General features: G+C 45.8%; 1 protein-coding gene across 5 annotated transcripts in view; it reads right to left on the bottom strand.

Annotated features, from left to right (window-relative positions):
- The window catches only part of satb1a (SATB homeobox 1a), a 49,276-nt gene that overhangs the window by 7,386 nt on the left and 21,332 nt on the right, over positions 1 to 20,558 (bottom strand). For 4 of the 5 annotated variants that reach the window (XM_018750401.2, XM_018750399.2, XM_018750402.2 and 1 more), the window contains exons 6-11: positions 15,817 to 15,928; positions 15,386 to 15,463; positions 11,805 to 12,259; positions 9,080 to 9,292; positions 6,466 to 6,537; positions 5,985 to 6,140 (exon numbers count right to left, since the gene is read on the bottom strand). In XM_018750401.2, coding sequence (XP_018605917.1) covers positions 5,985 to 6,140; positions 6,466 to 6,537; positions 9,080 to 9,292; positions 11,805 to 12,259; positions 15,386 to 15,463; positions 15,817 to 15,928 — 1,086 coding nt within the window. The remainder of the gene's footprint in view (positions 1 to 5,984; positions 6,141 to 6,465; positions 6,538 to 9,079; positions 9,293 to 11,804; positions 12,260 to 15,385; positions 15,464 to 15,816; positions 15,929 to 20,558) is intronic. The other variant, XM_018750403.2, reaches the window with a different exon arrangement.

Here is a 20,558-nt window from a genome sequence, read left to right as displayed (position 1 = left end):
GGGCCCACTTCAGAACAACATGGCCGCACAGGAGAGCAACATATCCATGACGGGGGTGGGGAAAAATTGAAAATAAAAAATTACAAGTTATTGTTCCTGTCACACTCTTGGCATGTCCCCAGCGCAAACAGACAATGTCACACAGATGAAAGCAGGAGATAATACATTGTGTCAAAACCTGTTATTGGGCCCTAAACCAGCGTTCTGCGTTAACAGGCAAGTGCACATGTGGCAGCTTGCCGCTTTACATCTGCGACAGCGAGGAACAGGACACACTCTCATCCCTGTCCTGTACGGTGCATTTAAATCCCCTGCAACAATAAGCAAACGTGCTGAAAATAGATTTCAAAACAAGCCCATTTTGCGGGAATCTTTTTGAGGGTGGGGGGGGAGAGGCTCTGGGCAGTTATTCAAATTTCTCTGGCAAAGACTAAGCTACACAGGAATGAGAATGGGCAAATTTCCCAACCACCTAACACCCAAAAATCACCATGAACTTGGTCAACCCGACCCGTTGCCCTAGCAACATCACAGTCACGATGACACGTGACATCGCTATACAGCATTTCCTGAGATGGGACACTGCAGCGTCTAACTCAGAGTCACTGTATTACTATAGTCCCCGTTGCCAATGTAGCGGTTCTAATGCTGCCACAAGTGTAGCAGCGACACAGGACACCCGTGTAAAGACTAAAGATGGGAGGGACCGCAGTAAGGGGATAACGGACAGCACGTCTCACCTCTTAGCAACATCACGAACAGCAGCAGTGACGTCCAGCTCCAAATTCAAGTCCCTCTTCCCACTGTACAAAGGCTGTGTGCAGAGAGCCCACTGCGAAAACACTAAACCTTTACAACAGTCCACAGTGCTCAAAGTAGGTGCTGTATGTGAAAAAATGCCTCAAAACAAAATGCCTTTTTCCTATTTAGCTGAAGTTTTTACTAAAGCATCTTAAAATGTTGAGCTTTAACGCTAAGCTGCTCATTAACCCATTTATACAGTAGAGTAACTTTTACAGAATTAGTTCAGTGTAAGTAACTTGATCAAGGCCACTGCATACAGCAGGATGTAGGATTTGAACCTCTGTCCTGTGATTGCAAGGCAACAGCTCTACTCACTACCCTACACAGCTGCCCTATAACCCAGCATTTAAACTGTACAGTCAGTGTCACAAAGCACTTACAAGTTAAGACTATATTTAGTACGATTTCGCTGTGCAGCAAAATTTGAGTAATAACTACAGTACCAGATAAAAAACAAACAGCATTTAGCTCTAAAATATTTTGGATATCATGTGCCTTGCTAGAACCAAAACAGGTATGAGACAAAAGCTATATTTATTATAAGAGCTGCACTGGTAACATTTGATCGGTGGTAGTATTATACCACATAATAGTTCGACTTAGTGTTCAAAAGTTGCATACAGCTGGCCAAGTACATTCCTCAAGCACGTAGCAACAGCAGCAGCGAGTGGAGCTTGAACCAATAGCCTTAAGGCTAGAAGCCCCCTGCTAAGACAACAGGGAAGACAGCAGCATGGGAACTGTCCACTTAGAGGGTGGAACAATAACCTTTCTATCGGAGATCTTCCACTACACAGGTGAACTGGAACGGCTCATAAATAAAAATGACGTTCTTTAAAAATCAGCAAACTCAGGGGCTCGGTAAATTGCAGCACAATTAAAACTTGAGCAAGGCGACAGTGGTATCGAATTTCAGCGATCAAGGACAGAACAAAACAACACTGCCCCTTGCCTGGCTGCGCACGGTTTAAAAACCAAGGTTAACAAAAAACAAAATTTGATCAGCCTGTGGCGGTGGGGAAAAAGAAGGGGAGGGGGGGGGGGAAAAAAAAAGCCAACATCATCTAATCTGCGTTTATCAGACGCACAGGGTGCTAAGGTTTTACGTGACACGCCAGCACGAGTGTCTCCCCAGGGGGCAACAAAGGGGCAGAGAGTGGGGGGGGGGGGGAGGGAGGGGAGACGGAGCGACAAAGGGGAGAGAAGGGGAGGAGGGGAAACAGAGGAAAAGGAGGCGGCCTGGAGCGGGGCCTAATGCCTCCGGAGCAGCAGAGCCCTGCTGCTGCATCTGGCAGCTCTGCTAGCGGCAGTTGAACTGGAGCATTTCGCCGTGCGTGTCAGAGGCGCGCAGAATGGTAATTATGACACATCTGATTAAGCGGGTGGGCCGGGGGGCCGGGCGGGCGGGCGGGCGGCTCGGGGCTGCAGGTGCGACCTCGCGCGCTCCTGCGCGTGTAAATAAAATTAATCACGAGTGAGGGGGGTGGGGAGGAGGATGGGGGGAAAACGCGTGACAGCAGCAAGTGCGGAGAGTCCTGTGGGGGGACCCTAATGGAATATTTTCTCTGAGTCTAATAATACAGTTGGTATTGACTTGAGGTAATTAGGGGGATCATTAAAGTGCTTTTCCCGGTGCGTTTGCCTGCCTGATCAGATTAGTGAGAACGGGACTCAGAACAAGCCCTGTGTGGTCTACCAGGGAGCCGGGTGAGGGCTACAGAAGCCGGAGCCCGAAACGTGGGAGATGCCAAGCCCATCACCTGCGTCTCTGCTACCTGATCTGAACAAAGTACAGAATGTCATTAAATTGTGTGAATTGGTGTTTTCAGGGAATCTTACAGTAGTTTTCTAAAAGGGCGTAAAGATGGCAGACTGAATTAGGCGTATATGCATAACTAAAAACATGGAGCTACAGAGCACACGGAAGTGACATTATACAATGAGACCAAAAGAGAGAGGAAGAAGGAATGAGGAAGAGAGCAGAATGCATAAAAGAAATACAGCGCCATGTAGGCAGGGGCGCCCTGGTGCGTATGGGGATAGAAGGAGAAGCTTGTTCCAGGGACAGCTTGCTTTTGGGTGAAAACTCACACGCTGAATTAATTATTCAGAAGTCTGGGTCTCCAGTTCGCAAAACTGTGCCCCTCGATACACAGAATAGCAAAGGCTTCTGTCGGCCGTTTCTATGGAAACCTAATATCCAAGCAACCAGATAAATAGATAAATCAATTAATAAATGCCAAAAAGGCCCTTTTCCGTTCCAGCGAGCCTCGCGTCGCTTTTGACGGCCTTCCGTAGAGAAAGACAGGGGACAAACGTGAAGCTGTCCGTGTCCAAAAACGAGAATGTTGCTGGTAAACAAGCAATCCAGTTTTAGGCTGAACCGCCTCTCCAGTGTATGGCCACGGAATGACATTCAGTGTTCTGTTGCCACAGAAACCAGAGCAAAACTACCCAACCTGCCCTCCGGGCTGCCGGTTATTTATTTATTTGGCAGGGACCATGATCTGGCATTGCTGTGGCACCTACAGTAACTCATTCAGGGTTTTCCCCCCTTGGAGAAGCAGAAAGGTTGACTGCCTGTTAATCCAATCGCCACTGAACGACAGAAAACCTTTTCACTCCCTTCACGCTGTAGCTTGGCATAAACCGAGCGCTTTTTGTATTAGCTGATATACTGCAGGGCTGTTAAAACAGTGCCGCGCCAAAAGGCAAATACCCTGACCGGTGAGTAAACAGTTACTTTCTAAATAGGTGCAGATTTGGACAGAGACACAAATCAAATGATGCTTGAGTTGGACAAGCATCCCCTCCACTACATACACAGCTCCCTCCTCTCCAGCCGCAGGCTGCTCTGCCCATTGCTAGCTCACTCCTCAGTTAGCCTCATTAGCGCACCACCAGCATCGACAGCCCCTCTGAGGCCCCTCGGGAACACCCTGTGATGCAGGTGGTCTCTTTGGAGGAGGCGGCAGCAGCTGTGTGGGACCACAGGCCCCCCGAGTACGAGCTGACGGCATCCATAACAGCCCTGTTCGTGGTCCCAGAACATCAACGACTCTGCCAGTTTTCTCAACAGCCTAGGCTGAAAGAAACGTAAAGTCTGGTTTGTCTTTGAAGAGGGTGAACAACTCCTTTTACACCGTTTTAGCCACAGTTACAATGTGTGGGACTGTGGGGTGAAGCCTGTAATACCAGATGCTCACTTTTGAATTTTTAGCAGCTTGTTATTGTACCATAGGCCGTTTGTTAAATTTGTAAAGCCTATGTAGGGCACAACCAGGAGCACACATTATTATATCTCAGGAAAATATTTTGGTTTCAAGTGGAATCTGAATTTGGAATATTAAACATATCATAAAAATTAACTTATCTAAACTTCCTTAAGACAAAATACGATAACCAAGGTTGCAATACGCAAGTATCTACCTTTAAATTAGTATCTAATTCAAATTAAGAATAACCCAACCTCAACTTCTGTCTAAAAAAGAAAAAAAAAAAAAAAAAAAAAATTAAAAATTTCTGAGATATCGTAAACAACACAGAAGTGCGCACGCACGCACGCACGCACGCACGCACGCGCACACACACACACACACACACCATCTGAAACCACTTGTCTCATACGGGGACGTGGGGAACCGGAGCCTAACCCGGCAACACAAGCGTAAGGCTGGAGGGGGAGGGGACACACCCAGGACGGGACGCCAGTACATCGCAAGGCCAAGCAGGACTCGAACCCCAGACCCACCGGAGAGCAGGACCCGGTCCAACCCACTGCGCCACCACGCCCCCAACACAGAAGCCAATAAAGCAATACAGAAAAAATACACTGTGACACACAGAGGTCTGTCTACTTCACCCTGAGAAGGAACCATACGGCTGCGTGACAGAGGGAGCAAGAGAGTCAGACAGCGAGTGTCCTGCTCCCCTTCTTTGAGGGCCTGCTGCACAGAACCACAAAGCAGAGGCGTGCGCCAACCCACACCCAATGTGCCAGCGCCCCAGGAGTCCGGTGCCACGTGCCACCACTGCGAATTCCTGCATGGGTCTAAAGGCTGGGGATGCCAAAACCTTTATGGACAACTGGGGAGTGCCGCTGTGACCCCGCCTTCCCTCACCCTCTAACTACTCGCAGACAGTATGGCTAAGGGGCGGGCCCAGGACGAGTCAGTGCAGCCAATCAGCTCAAACTAGCTAGCGGCAGGGGAAGATGGGAAATGGTGGGGGAGACGGGAGGGAGTGAGCATCAGCTGGTGAAGGAGACCACACTACCAGAACAAGCTGGCCATAACATCCCTCCCTGGACCCCTTTCAGCTGCATAATAAGCGCAGTTCTTATCTGGCTTGCCATTCGTACCAGCAATGAATGGGATGTGCTGTTCCATGTCTCCCAGTCAAAAATAAGCACTAAAAAGAACAGTTTAGCTAGGGGGAAAGGAGGAGGAAGAAAAAAAAAAAAAAAAAAAAAAAAAAAAAGCCTTGTTCATCAGGCTGCAGTTTGTTAAAACAAAGCTATCTGCTGCTATAATCTGCTGATACTTCCAGATCATCAGGGCCTCTCCTCCGAGCTCTCTTTTTCATTTGTCACATCAAATTTGGCGAACGCTAAACTATGCTTGCATAAAAGATGTGAGCTGCCTTTATTAACTGCAAAGCAGAAACGGCGAGTACACACGTTATTACGGATGCCAATGACAGTCATTACTCTCGAGCGGGCCGTTAGTCGGGCTCGAGTCGGGCGAGTTAACGCTGTGTGCAGAAGGACTGTCAGGAATAAGCTCTCATAAAAACACTGCTGTTTTATGTTGAAACACTGTCTGCTCAGCTCCCACCCATAATAACAGACCCCCCCCCCAGCGAGAGGATGAGGCTCAAAGTTGCACTCTGTGGTCGTATCCACGACTCCTTTACCCTCTTGGGTTTGACATTTTTAAAAAGTGCATCCAATATACACCACATTCCACAAACTTCTGGCTTCATATCAAACCATATCAAAATACAGGCATATTTTCAGTAAATGTAGGAGAATAGATGGAAGCTTTCCCTTACCAGATGTTTGATGAATGACTAGATCTAATGCACATTCCAAAAAAAGCCTAAAAATACTTAGAGAGTAAAGTTACTGTGCTCCCCCTGTTAGTGTGTTTGCTTTATGTCTGGATGACAGAGGTTGGTACCTGGCTTTTGGAGGCAGCCACCTTAGCGAACATGGCCTGCGACACCTTGGCACGCTTCATCTCCTGCTGGATCTCATCGTAAATGGAGGCAGTGATGTTCAGCACGCAGCTCTCGGACTTCCCGTTCCGCTCGCTGGGGAGTGGCGACAACTTTGCCTGGGTACAGGTATGTAGAAGGGAGAAAGTTACTTGTCTCACTGGATCATGTCAAGGACCACATGACTCATCTCATGAATGGGGCATGTCGGATTATGGAGCAAGAAGTGACGGATGGCTCATTCTCAATGGGCACACCAAGACGTGGTAAGGCATGAGAGCACACCACCTTCCTAGCCTCCCCAGGTGGAGCTCCATCGTAGCCTGACTGTAAGCAATGCCCAACGTGCTCAAAGAGCAGCCCTGAGAGCAGCCATCAGGGCATCCTCGTGAGTGGTGGAAAAACCTTATCTGACTGAAAGATTCAGGAGGGGTGGGCGCTTACAGGAGAGACTCCGACAGGGATGCGCGGGTGCCACTCGTCCTGCCTGGCATTGCTGCAGTCTTCCCTCCTAGGCTGCAGGGTGAGGAAAGAGGGGCAATCAGATCAGAGCGCAATGAAAAATATCAAATGCCATGCAAGCATTCAGCTTAGAATGTGCACCCTGGGGCACTGTGTATCACCAACACAAAACAAGCACTCGACACAAAGCACAGCTGACGGAACGACGGTGGATCTTTCGCAGACACTCTCCTAGAATGTTCTGCGCAAAGACTAAGAACAGTCTACTATAACAGAATGAAAAGAACTGGACACGATGACATTTATCCATACAACAGAGTTATAAGCAGAGCTCAGAGCTGGATGGAAAACAATCTCTCTCTGGAGAGGCAAAGGTTGCCATGGTGGGCATTTCCAGTGCGCAAAAAAAAAAAAAAAACCACAAACAACCTTTCCCTCCTCGAGCATCAGACAGCATGTATGCGTGGTGAAAGAACGGGGCTGAAGAGAGCAGAATGCTGCTGGGCAGTGTACCTGTAGGCGTACACGTGCGCACACGACCTTCCTTGAACCCCTGGTGTTTTCCTGCAACCAGCTGTCAGTTGTATGGTGTTCTCTAGCACACAGAACATAACAACCTGCTGGGCAGACTGTCCCCCGCCCCCCCACTACACACACAAACACACACACAAATCAAGTTATCCAAAGAAGCCACGTGCACTGAGCATGCTCCAACCCCCACCGTTACCCCAAGACACAGACACACACCCCCTAATACTGCATTTAGAGCAAATAAATCTCAGCATTGTTAGTGGTATCATTACCTGGTAGTGTTCAGATAATTGTTCAAGTGTGGTACGCTTTACCACCTATATACCATACTATTAAATTAAAAAGAACAACCAGTGACGCTCAGCACTATCTATCCATTCCTGAAACCTTTCAGGTGAGTAATGAAACACTGCATATTTGTTCGCTGAAGACACATGAGACATGAAAGATGAATAAGGTTACTGTGTATCTACAGATTCTTGTGTCTTCTGAAGCCTGGGGAAATGCAAGTGCTCAGTAAGCGTGCATTCGGCGACAAGGGCTGTTGTAACTGAATGGGCTCAAGTGAGGACCCATCAGGACTCAAGTGCACGCAGTGAGCTCAACATGTGGAAGACAGCTCATCGGATTGGGGGACATGCATCTGCCAGAGCGTGTCAATGTCTGACTTACTCTAGAGATCCCTAAGCACCAGTAAGGAGGAAAATGAAGGACGCTGATATACTAATCAGAGTAATACGCCCCCATCTCAAAAGAATCTTACTCACCTGCTCTCCCTTAATACTCGTTATACATGTAAATAGTCAATTTAGACAGAAAATGGAGGCAAAAAGGTCTAAAAGTGCAGATACAGCATTTTACGATCATTATCAATAACCATGCGTGTAACGCAGCAGTGATGTTGTCCGATGTCGGTTCCAAAGACACAGGGTGTGAGGCAGAGTATGGACAGGATGTCAGTCCATTGAAAGGCCATCACGCGCACACACACGCACGCACACTATAGGCAATTTAGTCACCAGTTCACCTGAAACATGTCTGGACTATGTGAAGAGACTGGTTCACCTGAAGAAAAAGCCAATCAAATGCAGGGAACACAAGCAAACTCCACACAGACTGAACCAGATTCAAGCAGTTCAGATAACTCAAAAGCTGTGAGGCCCCAGCACTACCCGTTTCCCTACAATACTGCTCAGCACTAGACTGCTCTGGACAAAAATAACCCTTGTAAGTAACTCCCTGCTAAGTTTACCGTCTGGCTTTCTCCATAGAAAATGGATTTTTGTACTTTGTGCAACATCTGAATAGAGTTCCGCCTCCTGGGTGGCTTTTCTTTGCTAACTGCACAACCAGGGAGTGCGCCACTGGTCAGACACACAGACATGCGTGCGTGCGCACACACGCACACACGCAAGAAACCAGAGACAACTGATTGCAATATTCAGGGATTCTCCCTGCCCATGTCACACAGGGGAAAGGGCTACTCTTCATCCCCAACAGAACGATCTCTCCAGAGTAGTGCTGACAAAGGCCCAGTTTGTCCCGCACTCTCAGCAAGGAGACAACGGGCTCAACCACACTGAAAACCTGCTCAAGAGGAAAACTCAATTCATGGCTTTTTATTTAATAAAAATAAAATAAAAAAAAAGGTGGCAGTGGGAGACAAGTCTGCAGTCCCTGAGTTGTTCAAACATCACCCACCAGGATTCACAGTACTCTACAGCCATTTGAAAAAAATTTATAAACATTGACCTAGAAAGAGTATAGCCTCGGAAAGTTTCCCTACACTGCTGGCTGTGCCGACAGTTCAGTGCAGGTTGTAAGAGAGCAGAATTTCACATTTAATACGTGTAGCAAGATGAAGCCTTTCGTCTACACTCAGTCACTCTGTGTGATTGAGGTAATACCTCCTTGGGCATTTACACCACTATCAAATGCGCTGCTGCTGAACCAATCAGCTGCTCTTCTACAAACAGCGAACAGATCTACACCAGAAGGGCTTTATGAAGAATGTGCTCTTCCTGCAGGTGAACTCTACAAAGGGAAATGGGTGGGGTGGTCACACCTGGGTGGGTCGGGGAGACGGAGCACTAATGAGTGGTGCGGGGCCCATGGCCGAAGCGGCGCTCAGGCTCCGTTCACGCTCGTCCTGGTAGATACGGTCACGCTCGGCTTCGGGCAGCTGCAGGAAGCTCTGCATTGCACGCAAGTTCACTAGCAAGGACTGCGATGCCGTCTTCGGGTCCTCCTCCTTGCGCAAGATCTCTGACAGCAGCCCCTGTAAGCACAGAGCTGTTAGCATCCATCCAGCCATGAAGGTAAAGAGCCCAAGGGAGGCACAATAAACATACGGCAATTCAGTGTGTTGAACTGTATCAGGTTCGGTCTGAAAAAGACTATAAAAAAAAATTGTAAAACTTAAAATTATTCGGGGATGATTTCAACACCAAAAATAATTGGCTCTGTTTCTGAAATTGCAATAAATAAGACATCAAAATCATAGTTTAAATAAAATAAGTAAAAACACTGGCACATTTGTATTTTGCTTTACATACATTTCTATATTACACATAGGCATCTTGCAATCAGCCTCAAAACACAGTCAAACAAATTGAATTAGATATTAGTGTGTTATTACATTATTCCACAGTTGCCGATAAGGCACACTGACATTTGGCTTGTGTAAGCAGTGGATTCTGACTGTAATCAAGTCTGTCCCGAGTCTATATTAGGGTCTGCGGTGGTGAAAGTGGTAACGTGTGCTGACCGAACGCAGTGCCAATCAACCTCCAGCTCTGACAAGGCACAGTTGTTCTGGTTCAAAGGGGTCTGGACCCAGAGCCAGAGCTGTGGACCTGCTCTGTCACGGCAGAGAAATGGATGCGTGTCCGAGCAAGTATAGGTTCAGGGAGGAAGGTCAGTCGCCATGTTACTATAATGTGACCACATTTGCCCTGCTTCACATAAAAGACTGCTTAAGATTTCATAGGTCTGGTTCTGTCATCAAAAGTAAGAAAAAAAAACAAATAAGTCTCCATGACAGAATTTAGAGAAAAGAGACAGAATATCTTGCATTAAAAAAAGATTTCCCAAGTTACCGAAAGGAGGGGATGTGTCAAACCAGTCATACGATGCAGGACACTCAGAGACAAAGTACTAAAGCATCTACATCATTGTAAGGAAAAGTATTACTAAAACCCACAATTTCAAAGGGTTTTCTGCGATATAAGATTCTTTGCAGAATTTGTATTCTGGAAAAGTCAGGTCATTGGAAGAACACAGCCCACTTACTCCAGCCACAGGCCCCAACAAAGTTGCCAGAGAGATCATGGGCCGACAAGGGTGGTGGACCCCCATGAAACCCTCTGTTACCAACACGACCAAGCGTGCCACCACAAGGAGCATTCATTAGAACACCGTGGAACCAACGCAAAGATGGTCAGAGCTTTGAAAAGCTCAGTTAAAAATTCCTTCTATGGTGGGTAAATAGGAATTCTGCCAATTTGCACAAAACCTCCACTGTCTGGTCGCGCTCTCCTAGCGAAATCACCGATCCCAGCAGATTTTATCACCCGTGTAACTTCAAAGGCACAGAGGAGAGCTCTGGTTTACAGCAACTCCCCCCCAAACACACAATAAATTTGTAGAATATCTTCAGACATTATCTTTCCCTGAGCTGCACAGTGCAGTCGTATGGTTTTGACAGTGGTACGTGACTGACACCATCCCCCAGTGCCCTCCCCGCACCGCCCCTCCCTGGCTGGCAGGTGGCCAGGTGCGTTTACTGTGGCGACATTCCTCTGTCTCACCACCGTTGTCATGGTGCTCAATCTCAACAGGAATTCAAGGGTAAATTGTTCTAATAATTGCCTTTAATAACAATGCAAGGCTTTGCCTCGGCATCGCGGGCTCCGCCTCCACAGACCGATTTGCGTGGGCTAATTCTCGACTGCAGGAGAGAAGGGGTGGTGGGTGTTGGACGGAGGGGGGGGGTTCTCTACTGCTATATTCCCTAGACGTGCCCTGGGAAGACCGTCTATGACCCCATTTTGTTTCGAAAGGCCTCATGGCGTGCCTTTCTCCGATAAGCGACTGAGTGACGTGAGAGATAACCATCTCCAGTGACTGCAACGGTAGACTGACAGTAATGAGGCACCAACACCCAAACTGACGCTAGTGTGAGGGTCACCTCAGCTGCCCACTGTCAGCACTGATATTTGGGTGGAGGGTGTGTGTGTTTTGGGGGGTAGGGGTTGTGACGTGAACATGAGTGACATTGACGCAGGCCTCATGCCTCCTACGCATTTGCAATTCTAAGATGAAGAGGATAAGGCTGCAAGATGAAGAGATCAAATCTCCTCAGCCTTCCAGGAAATGCACCAGGGCATTCTTTGGTCTGAAAACAAATGATGACTCAGTGAAACGATGGCCGCCATGAACGCCACTCAGTGCCCCACAAGAGCCACGTAACATATTTACTGCAGGTCCAATAAAAGCTCAGCCAGGTAGGGACTGGCAGCCATAATGACAGCAGAACAAAGCGCAAGAGACACTCAGTTTCACAATGATGACCACAAGTCACTCATGAGGCAGTCCTGCAGCATATCTACCAAAATGTTAAGACACACATCTCATCACGTGACCTGGAGAACTACTATTAAATGGTCCTGAATGTGGAGAGCCAGCTGCACCTCTTCAATGTACAGCACAAGGACAAGCAGCTGGACCTCATCAAAATGGAGCACAAGGAGAGACAACTGTTTCACCAAGGCAAATGGTCAGCCTCTTACCTGTGTCCTGTTAAAGGCCACGCGAGCAAACACAGCCTGGGAGATGCCTGCCCTCTTCAGCTCATCACGCACCCATTGGTAGATCTCAGAGGACACTTCGGCACTGGCAGCACCCTGTGGCTCCAGTGGTTTGCCAAGGGCCCGGTTGACAGGTGGGTGATTCAGATACTGTTGGCTGAGGGACTGCTGGGCCAAGAGGCGGTTGACAGCATATTGCTGGTTAAGGATCTGCGCCATGACAAGCTGCTGGTTCACCAACTGTGGGCTGATGGGCGTGGACACCAGGCCAGGGTGTAGACCGGGCAGCTGAGCACGGACCGAAGGCTGGCCACCATGGGACAGCGGAGCAGGCGAAGACGGGGGCTGCTCTGCGGTGCTGCCTGGTATGGGCTGCTGGCTGTAGCTCACGTGGTTGGCGCCTGGTGGGGGAAGGTCCGATAGGCTGTCCATCTCCGCTGAAGAGAAGAAAATGGAAATGAAGCATGATATGGATGTAAAACAATACTTTAGCACCAAAAGAACGAAACCAACACTGTCGACAACACGACTAAATGCAGATTACAGAGCCAGAACCTCTGAAAGTGGACTGCGAATTCAACCAATCTGCCACAATTTCCTTGCTTCAAATGCAGGCGTGGGGATAAGGCTCTGCTCATTACAGTGGGACTGTTGAGCTAGACAAACCATAGCATCAGGCAAGCCAAGGAAAAGAGATAAAACAGTTTCTACTGTAAATGCAGCAAGGCCTTAAGGTCAACCGCAGGCCACAGACACTTAATGCCTTCAGAATCCATGTTTGATAAAGCGCTGACCGAATGGCAGGCTCAGGCTGTCTGAAATGGGCACATAAAACAAAATGGCATTCAATCAAATTTGCAAGAGTGCCGCAAAGGACTTTGGGACTGGCGCTGGATGAAGGGCCTTCTGTGTATAACCTGAATCTCCAGGACTGAGCAGCTCACAAAAAAAAAAAAAAATCAGCTGATGACAACACTCTGGGAGAGGATCATGCGAGTTGTAAAAAGGAGTTGGCCAGGACACTATTCAGCAATGGGTTGTGACACAGTTTGTGGTCACACCATCCTCAATGCACCTGAATTACCTTTTCATACATCTACTTACAAAAATGGTACACAAGTTGACTAACAGGACACTAGGGATGGCTGAGGAATAGCTAAAATTGTGACCATTCAACTCCTCGTCATTACTTGCACTGAGCAAGGACTACGCTGTATGTTCAGCATGGTGAATGAAACTGATTGCCCATTTCCATGCCATAAAGATATATAAATGAATTATAAATAAACTTTCAATGTTAAAAATTGATTTGTGTCTTTGATTAAATGCCCTGAAAATGTTAACAGGTGAGACACTTACAGTGGTAAGCGAAATGCGGGAGCCAAGCAAGCACTGCCGTTTTGGCCCTTAAGATGACGAGGTTTAACAACAGATTCAAGAAAGGGGCCTATGGGAAATCAATGTACCCCGTGTTATGGAAAAAAATCTTCAAAGAACATAAATATTTCAGTTTGAGTCAGGTAGAAAAGGAGACTGCGGGGGAGGGTTACGCAGTAGGTGGAAATACGAAAACCCTCAACAATTACAAGCAAATAAACCTTTGAAACTGTCAGAAAGCACAAAGGCAGCTGAAACTGTTCTTTTTGACTCTCCAGGGAAGGGGGGGGGGGGGGGGGGGGCGGAGGCGCAACAACACTCAGGTATAAATCTCCGCTCACAAATAATCCCACAACCCCACACCCCACCTCATTCTCCCTTGCACTGTGGTTTGTCTTTACAAAGCTTGTTTGAAATGAAGGAACCACACACACACACACACACACACACAGAGCTGAGCACTCCAGAAGTAGCAGGGAATTCTGAGGTTGTCTTATGGTGCTGAGCATTAAAGAAAAATGTATTAGAATGCAATCAAGAAATAGTGGATGCTGGATGTAGTGAAAATCAGTTAACATAGGCCTCTGTTAGAAATCACCCGAGACTGGAATCTTTCTGTGGAGTCTCAACAGTTACCTATCCTTTCGTGAGGGGAAACCTGATTAAAAATACGCAATTCAGTCAGTACCTTCATCATATGCAGTAGCAGTGTGCACATGAGCAGCGCTATAAAGGTGGCACTGAGCAAAGGACCCTGGGGTGTGACATGGCAGTCCACAGGACTGTACGATTTCCAGTACAAGGACCTTTGGGAAGTAACAGAAATTTCCCCTCACGGGTCTTCAGACAAGAACTAAATCATCTGTAAGCAATATCTGCTTGTCCTAACACAGCGTTGCGGTGGTCCATAGCCTGTCTTGGAAGCACAGGACATGAAGCAAGGTACACCCTGGATGGGACCATAAGGCCATCATACAGTTTCAAAGAGACAATTTAGACACACATATTCACTTCAAACACATGTATTTGGATGGTGGGAGAAAATTAGAGCACATAGAAGAAACACAAGCAAACACAGGGAGAATACATAAACTTCACACATGAGCCAAATTCAATCTCACATCCAAACCCACAGCCCAGGAGCAGTGAGGCACCAGCGCAACCCACTGCCATATAAACCCTCCTTTCACATGTGCTGAAATGATGGGTGCACAGAAAGCCATGCTAAGAGGATAATCTTAATCTCTCACTTCTGGCAGAAGGTGAACATAACAGTTAGGGGACTGGACTTGGGTCTGTCAATTATTTCATCTCTGTTGGTACTTAACGTGTTTCTGAGGAGCACGGTACTCAAAAGTTTGTTGTCCAGGGTAATACTCTGCAAAGTATTCATAAACTGTGAGCAAGGAATTTTCACCTCTATATGTAGGTAAAAGTCCCCAATCTGAGGGCAACAGCCAAGAGGACAACTAAGAAGGGGCGAAAGGGGAGGAGCAAAAAAAAAAAGAAAAAAGAAAAAAAGAATAAACTCTGAGAATGTTAATAAGAGGAAACAGTTACCCAGAACAGTTTTTTTGGCCCCAAGCCTGCAATAGCCAGCCATCAAGTTATCTGCTCAGTAGTTTCTTTGTCAGTGTGTATACATCTCTGAGCCGCTATCATCTCTAAAGCCCCACTTTACCAGGGCAAGTCAGATATGCTTCTTTGGGTAATGAGGCCTATGTGTATCCTTATGATAGAATCAACTGTCAACAAATATTTACATTTATGATGACTTCAACATGTGTATTATCTGTTATTGATTCACTTAGGTGGCACTTTCCTCGATTAGTTTCTAAGAAGCTTAGTGTACAATGATTTACCCATTTACACAGTCGGGTAAATCAATTTTACAATTCAGGGCAAGTACCTTGCTCAAGGGTACTACAACAGAAGAAGCATTGAAACCCGAGTCCATTGACTGCAAGGTGATGCTCTAACCATTACACCACCAGCTACCCTCCCAAAAGCTGATGCTAAGGTTTATTGTGAATGTCTCACTGTTAAGAACTTTAGCAAGTTAAGAGGCTGACTTTTGACTGAAAACGGTAGTTCTGAAAGCTGGTTACGGTTGCTGCTACATAAAAATTGAGAGCCAAGGGGCCCATGGTGGGCAAGAGGAGCTCTACACCAGGGGAGCGACATACCTACTGTGTTGGCACGGGGGCTGTCAAGGAGGACACAGGTGCCCAGGTAGCCCTCCAGCTGAGAGGGTTGGCACACGACTGCGCACATATGTGAATGTGAGGAAAGAGAGACAGGGTTAGGCTGTACAGAGGAGGCACACGTACAGCGGGGAGGGGGAGCTTGTCTGTTCACCACGTTGGCAACCACACTGAAGGCGCTGGTGTAAGTTTACGGAGAAATGACACCTTTTCTGCTGTGTGTGGTTACAAGCACACAGAAACAAACTATTAGACTAAGCAACTGATACATTACGGCATGAAACGTCGCACACAAGCTGGTGATCACATTATATGCCCATCTCTTTGATGGGCTGCAAAACAAAATTCCTAACATAACAGGTTTTTTTTTTTTTTTTCTCCCCTCCCTTTCTCCTACATTTCTTTTTGCTTACCCATCATATCTTTTGTCTTCTTGAAGTGTTTATACCAGCGGCCGAATTCCTGGCATTTGGCTGCGGAGACGTTTGCATAGTAAGTGCTGTTCACAATGGACGAAATCATACTCTGCAAAGAAAGGACAAATACGGGTTAGAAAGGCTCAACCCACCCACCAAACACAATACAGAGAAACTGTGCAGTGTCGAAATAACATGCACCACAAATCATTAAAAAGTAAAATTGCTCTGGTGGAGGAAGTAGGGGGAAGAAAAATCCTAACAGATGTAGACCTCCATGTATCTCTTTCTTTATACACCAACCCCAAATTAATTCCTTTATTACAAGTTCCACTGTGTAAAATAAATGTTTAGTAGAGTTGTGTCAGTCGGGCCAGGGTGTCTAAGATGCTTGTCACAATGCAAACGTATAGCAAACCTGGTGAAATTAAGAAATATTAAACTATAGCCTCGGGTAAAGCAGGTAAAACCAGAGGAAGTAATACGGGCCTTTCGGGACACAAGTCATTTGCCAGAATCTAGAAAAATAAAAGCTAATTTTTTTCTTGATGTGAAAAGACAGGCATCTCAAAGCACAGAGCTGAGAGCCCCCCCAATCCAGTGCCATCTTTACATTTGATTACACTTTTCATTTTTTCATATTTATTTTAATCCATTCTTCACAAACAGGAGGGAGAGAGACTTTCTTTTATTAAACTGAAGATGTTCATGCTGCCCTGAGGGCAAATAGCATAGAGTTTGATTGTTATAAATATTCAAAAGACTAAACCATCTGTTTTCATACTGCAGGTATGCCATTCTCACCATTCCTACGGAAATGTGAACAAAGAGCCTTCTGGTGCCGTGTTTCTTCCTGGCAGAAGAGGAGGCACGGGCGTCAGCCTCGTCTCACCTGATCCGTGCTCCTAATTACAGAGGGCCAGGCCCTGTGTGTGTTCAGCTCTCAGCACTGCACGCAGGTCACCGCAGCCTCATTTGCCCCGTCCTCAGAGCTAAGTGCGATGCCAATGGTTAATTAATTTTTTTTCTTCAGAAGGAGCAAATGAGGTCTGCTGTTGGCTGCACAGGTACACAAACTAAAAGGAAATTCAACAAGCTGTCAAAACTTTCCCATGACCTACTGCAGTTGTCAGGTCGATTTAAAAAAAAAAAAAAAAAAAAAAAAATTTTAAAAAACCCCCCAAACTTAGGGGATGAACATGGCTGGATGTAAAAGTCCATTTGGGGCATTGGGGACAGGTGGTTTACATGCGTCTCATAGGAAGTATTACTTTATTATACAATATTAAGGTACACTGTATTAAAAAATATTTTTCCCACTTTTATGTGAAATATCTCAGTATGTAACTGCCAAATTTGTTTTCACAAAGGCCTGTCTTTCTTTTGTCAACAGCTTCGGGCCAAACTTAAATGTATTTGGCAGTGAAGACACTAGAGGTATTCCATGCTAAAATTACAGATCTGACAACCAATTTCAACTGCCGTTACTTAGCACCTAGGGAAGGGGGGGGAGGAAGAAAAAAATAAAATAAAGCATCTTTGCTTTAAAAACCTCCTCTGCTTTATAATAATCAGTGTTAATCATCGGCATTATTCCTGAGGAAAAAAGAAAACATCTCAAAACTGTTGATTTTACTGTCTTGGCACAAATGTCACAATAATTGTTGAGGGTGAAGAAAGGGGGGGGGGGGCGATGATTAAAAGGGTACAAGGACAGAAGTGGCTGAATATCAGTAAGCAAAGCACTTAAAAAGCAAACGTGAATCCTTGTGTGTCTGTAGCCCTGCTACTGTGGAGAGGCCAGGTAGAGGCAAACACTGGGGCTGAAACGGTCCCTTTAAGTGATAGCCATCTACCAACCTTGTCATGGTGCCCAGGAAGACTCACAAAGCGCTATCTGGCAAAGCGATCTCCAGTACCTTCCATCAAAGGGAGCGGTGCATGAAGGTGCCTAGATCCAGCAGCCTCTTTCACCCCCGTGAACCCACTATGCAGGCACCCAACACACCAAATATCCGGTTTCCTTTGTGTGGTGAAGATGGGTTGCTCCCCCCCCCCTTTTAACATGTCTTAATTATAATCCCTTTCACCAACAACAGAAGAAAACCCTTTAAAGTCATATGTGTTCGAGTCCACAAAGCTGTCTTCAGAGGACTATTTGCAGAAGGATAATAGAATAAATGCACTTTAGGGGAGACCCCTTTGATGGGTGGTCTGGGGTCTTTAGCCGTTTTAAAATGGAAAAAGTGCAAGCAGAACAGCTTTGCCAGCCTTGTTTCTCTGGATGCTAAGCCTTCATTATGCTGAGTTTGAGTTTAAAACAGAAGATATAACAACGGTATAAAGAAAGGCACTCAAGAGTATGACAGGGCCAGCACGCACAACATGTAAATCCACCTAACTGTACAAAGGCAACACAAAGGCATCTATGTAGAATGACAAATGACCCCCCCCAAAAAAAAAAGCAAACACCCTTTCAATGCATACGCCACGAAGAGGTAATTCCCTTTCTCCATTTGTTAACCTTCCTGTCTCGGGGATTACGAGCCTTAATGTTGGGAAAATGCTAATCCTACGAAAGTTGCCAATCACCGCCGTCTCCTGAATTGGCCCTTTCTTGTCACGTTTGCTGAGCCCCATTCCCCGGGAGAACACCGTGACAACTCAGTTAGCAGCTGACCTCTGGGCAAGATGCACCAGAAGAACACAAAGCTACAAGCGCACACTGCCCAAGGTAGTTGCATAATGAGACAATAACCAACATCATAGCTGCTACTTCTCTATGCTAGAGACACAAAACATTCATAAAAGCATGAAACCTGACCGTTTCAAAGCTCCACTTACTGTGAAGTCTGAATGCACATGCAGTTTGTTAAAACAGAGGAAGAAAAAAAAAAATGTAAAGCCACTTTGATAAATTTATTCTGGGAACATGAAGGGATACAAGTTTACTAGAATGGTGTTCATGCAACTGCAAGATCTTGAGCAAAAAGTTTTACAGGTCCCCTTCTATATTTCTGTGGAACTAAAACCCAAATTACGTTTCTGATGATAGGTTAGGTAGGTTAATTACTCTACATTTCTATTGCACATACCAGAAACTCCCTTTACAAATATGTGGTTGACTGAAGTGTTATTTATTCTACAATTGAATCGTTTTAATAATTTCTGGAACACTTAGTTGCCTCTGGAACTTTTCTGATAGTAGTACATGACCACCCCCTGCTAAACATTGTAACCTTTTGTTCCTGCATCATATTATGTTTTTGCATTTTCTTCACAAACCACTTCTATGTATTTGCTTTCTGTTAATAAATTTTTAAAAAAGTCAAATAACTGGTCTGTTTTACACCTACATTTTTCTGTGTGTGCTTAATTCAGATAGGTCATTTAGGACTCGGATACCTGGACACAATGCAAAAGCGCTGAACGAACAAAGTGGCGTTATCTACATTCCTTGTCGATACAAAGAATGTATCAATATTTTTCTGCAGTGAGGAAATAACAGCTGCTATGCTGCACAGCCAGCTGTCTGGGGGGTGGAGGTGGCGAGTCTCGCCACTCAGGGGTGTAGATGGCATCCTGTCAACAAACAACAAATCACCTTTCCACTCTGCTACTATACATTTCCCTCATTCTTCCTCAGAGAGGGACTTTGGAAAGTCACAGTGTGCTGAAATACACCGTTTTACTTCAAAACGGCGTAACCATTTACTATACTACAAGCCATTACGCTAGCGGTCATAACTATTAAAGTAAGACTTGCATTCTGCTGCACTCTGAAGTACCTATAAGTGTACTGTTACACTTTCCTGCTCCATGCATTATACAGTATTTTACATCTGTCACTATCAATAGTCTCATAAAACAGTAGTTGTGAGGCTGTCAGTGTTGTTCATAGCAGGGTTGGAACACACGTTACAAAGCACCAATTATCAAAATTGTTTCCATTAATAATTAAAAGAATGTGCAATTATTTTATGCAATGCCCAGCTTTTTTCTGGCAAGCTATTGCATTTCAGGAAATTGACTATTTTTTCTCCTGCCCCTCTCTCCACTCATACATGCTAAAAATAAGTGCAGTGCTGTATTAAGATCATGAACCAACGAGCCCAGGAACTGGTTAGACACAAAAACCAAGAGCAGGGCTTCATCAAAGGCGGGCCGTCAGAGTGCTGGAGCCAGAGTGGCCAACTGCAACACCAGCGTTACGGAGGGACAGCATTTTTGGAAGTGTCTGCTTGAGCTTGTGTGAATGCTCTCATTTCCATCCTCGTGTCTGTGCTCAGGCTTAACACCAAGGGAGTTTTTACATCATTACTCTACCACATTCTTCTCAAACTTGCACATGCCTCCAGCTCAAATGATTAATGTTGTTCTTGGGAGGGCAATTCAATACACTCCAGCACCCAGGAATGGATTAACACTGTACTCAATGCTAATATTCTGACAGTTGCTCCATGATACAGCTTTGTAAGAACTGATCTTTTCAGAAAAGACTTTTTTTTTTTTTTAATATACTAATAGACCAACACTGTCAATAAGAAAGGGGGTGAAATCTCAAGAAGCACAAGCATCCACATATACACAAGTAGTCATATGTATCCAGGGGAGAGAAGAGGGAAAAAAAAAAAAAAAAAGTGCTGTTGATCAACTCTTGTAGGCGTAGAATTACCAGCTTGTATAAGTTATACTTGGCAGTTCAAGGTTATATTTGGAAGCGATCCCATCCATTACAT

Source organism: Scleropages formosus, chromosome 23 (genome assembly GCF_900964775.1).
Source record: "Scleropages formosus chromosome 23, fSclFor1.1, whole genome shotgun sequence".
In the NCBI taxonomy this organism is placed as follows: Eukaryota; Metazoa; Chordata; class Actinopteri; order Osteoglossiformes; family Osteoglossidae; genus Scleropages; species Scleropages formosus.
The sequence above is the reverse complement of the archived record's forward strand: the minus strand, read 5'-3'. Positions and strand labels throughout refer to the sequence as shown.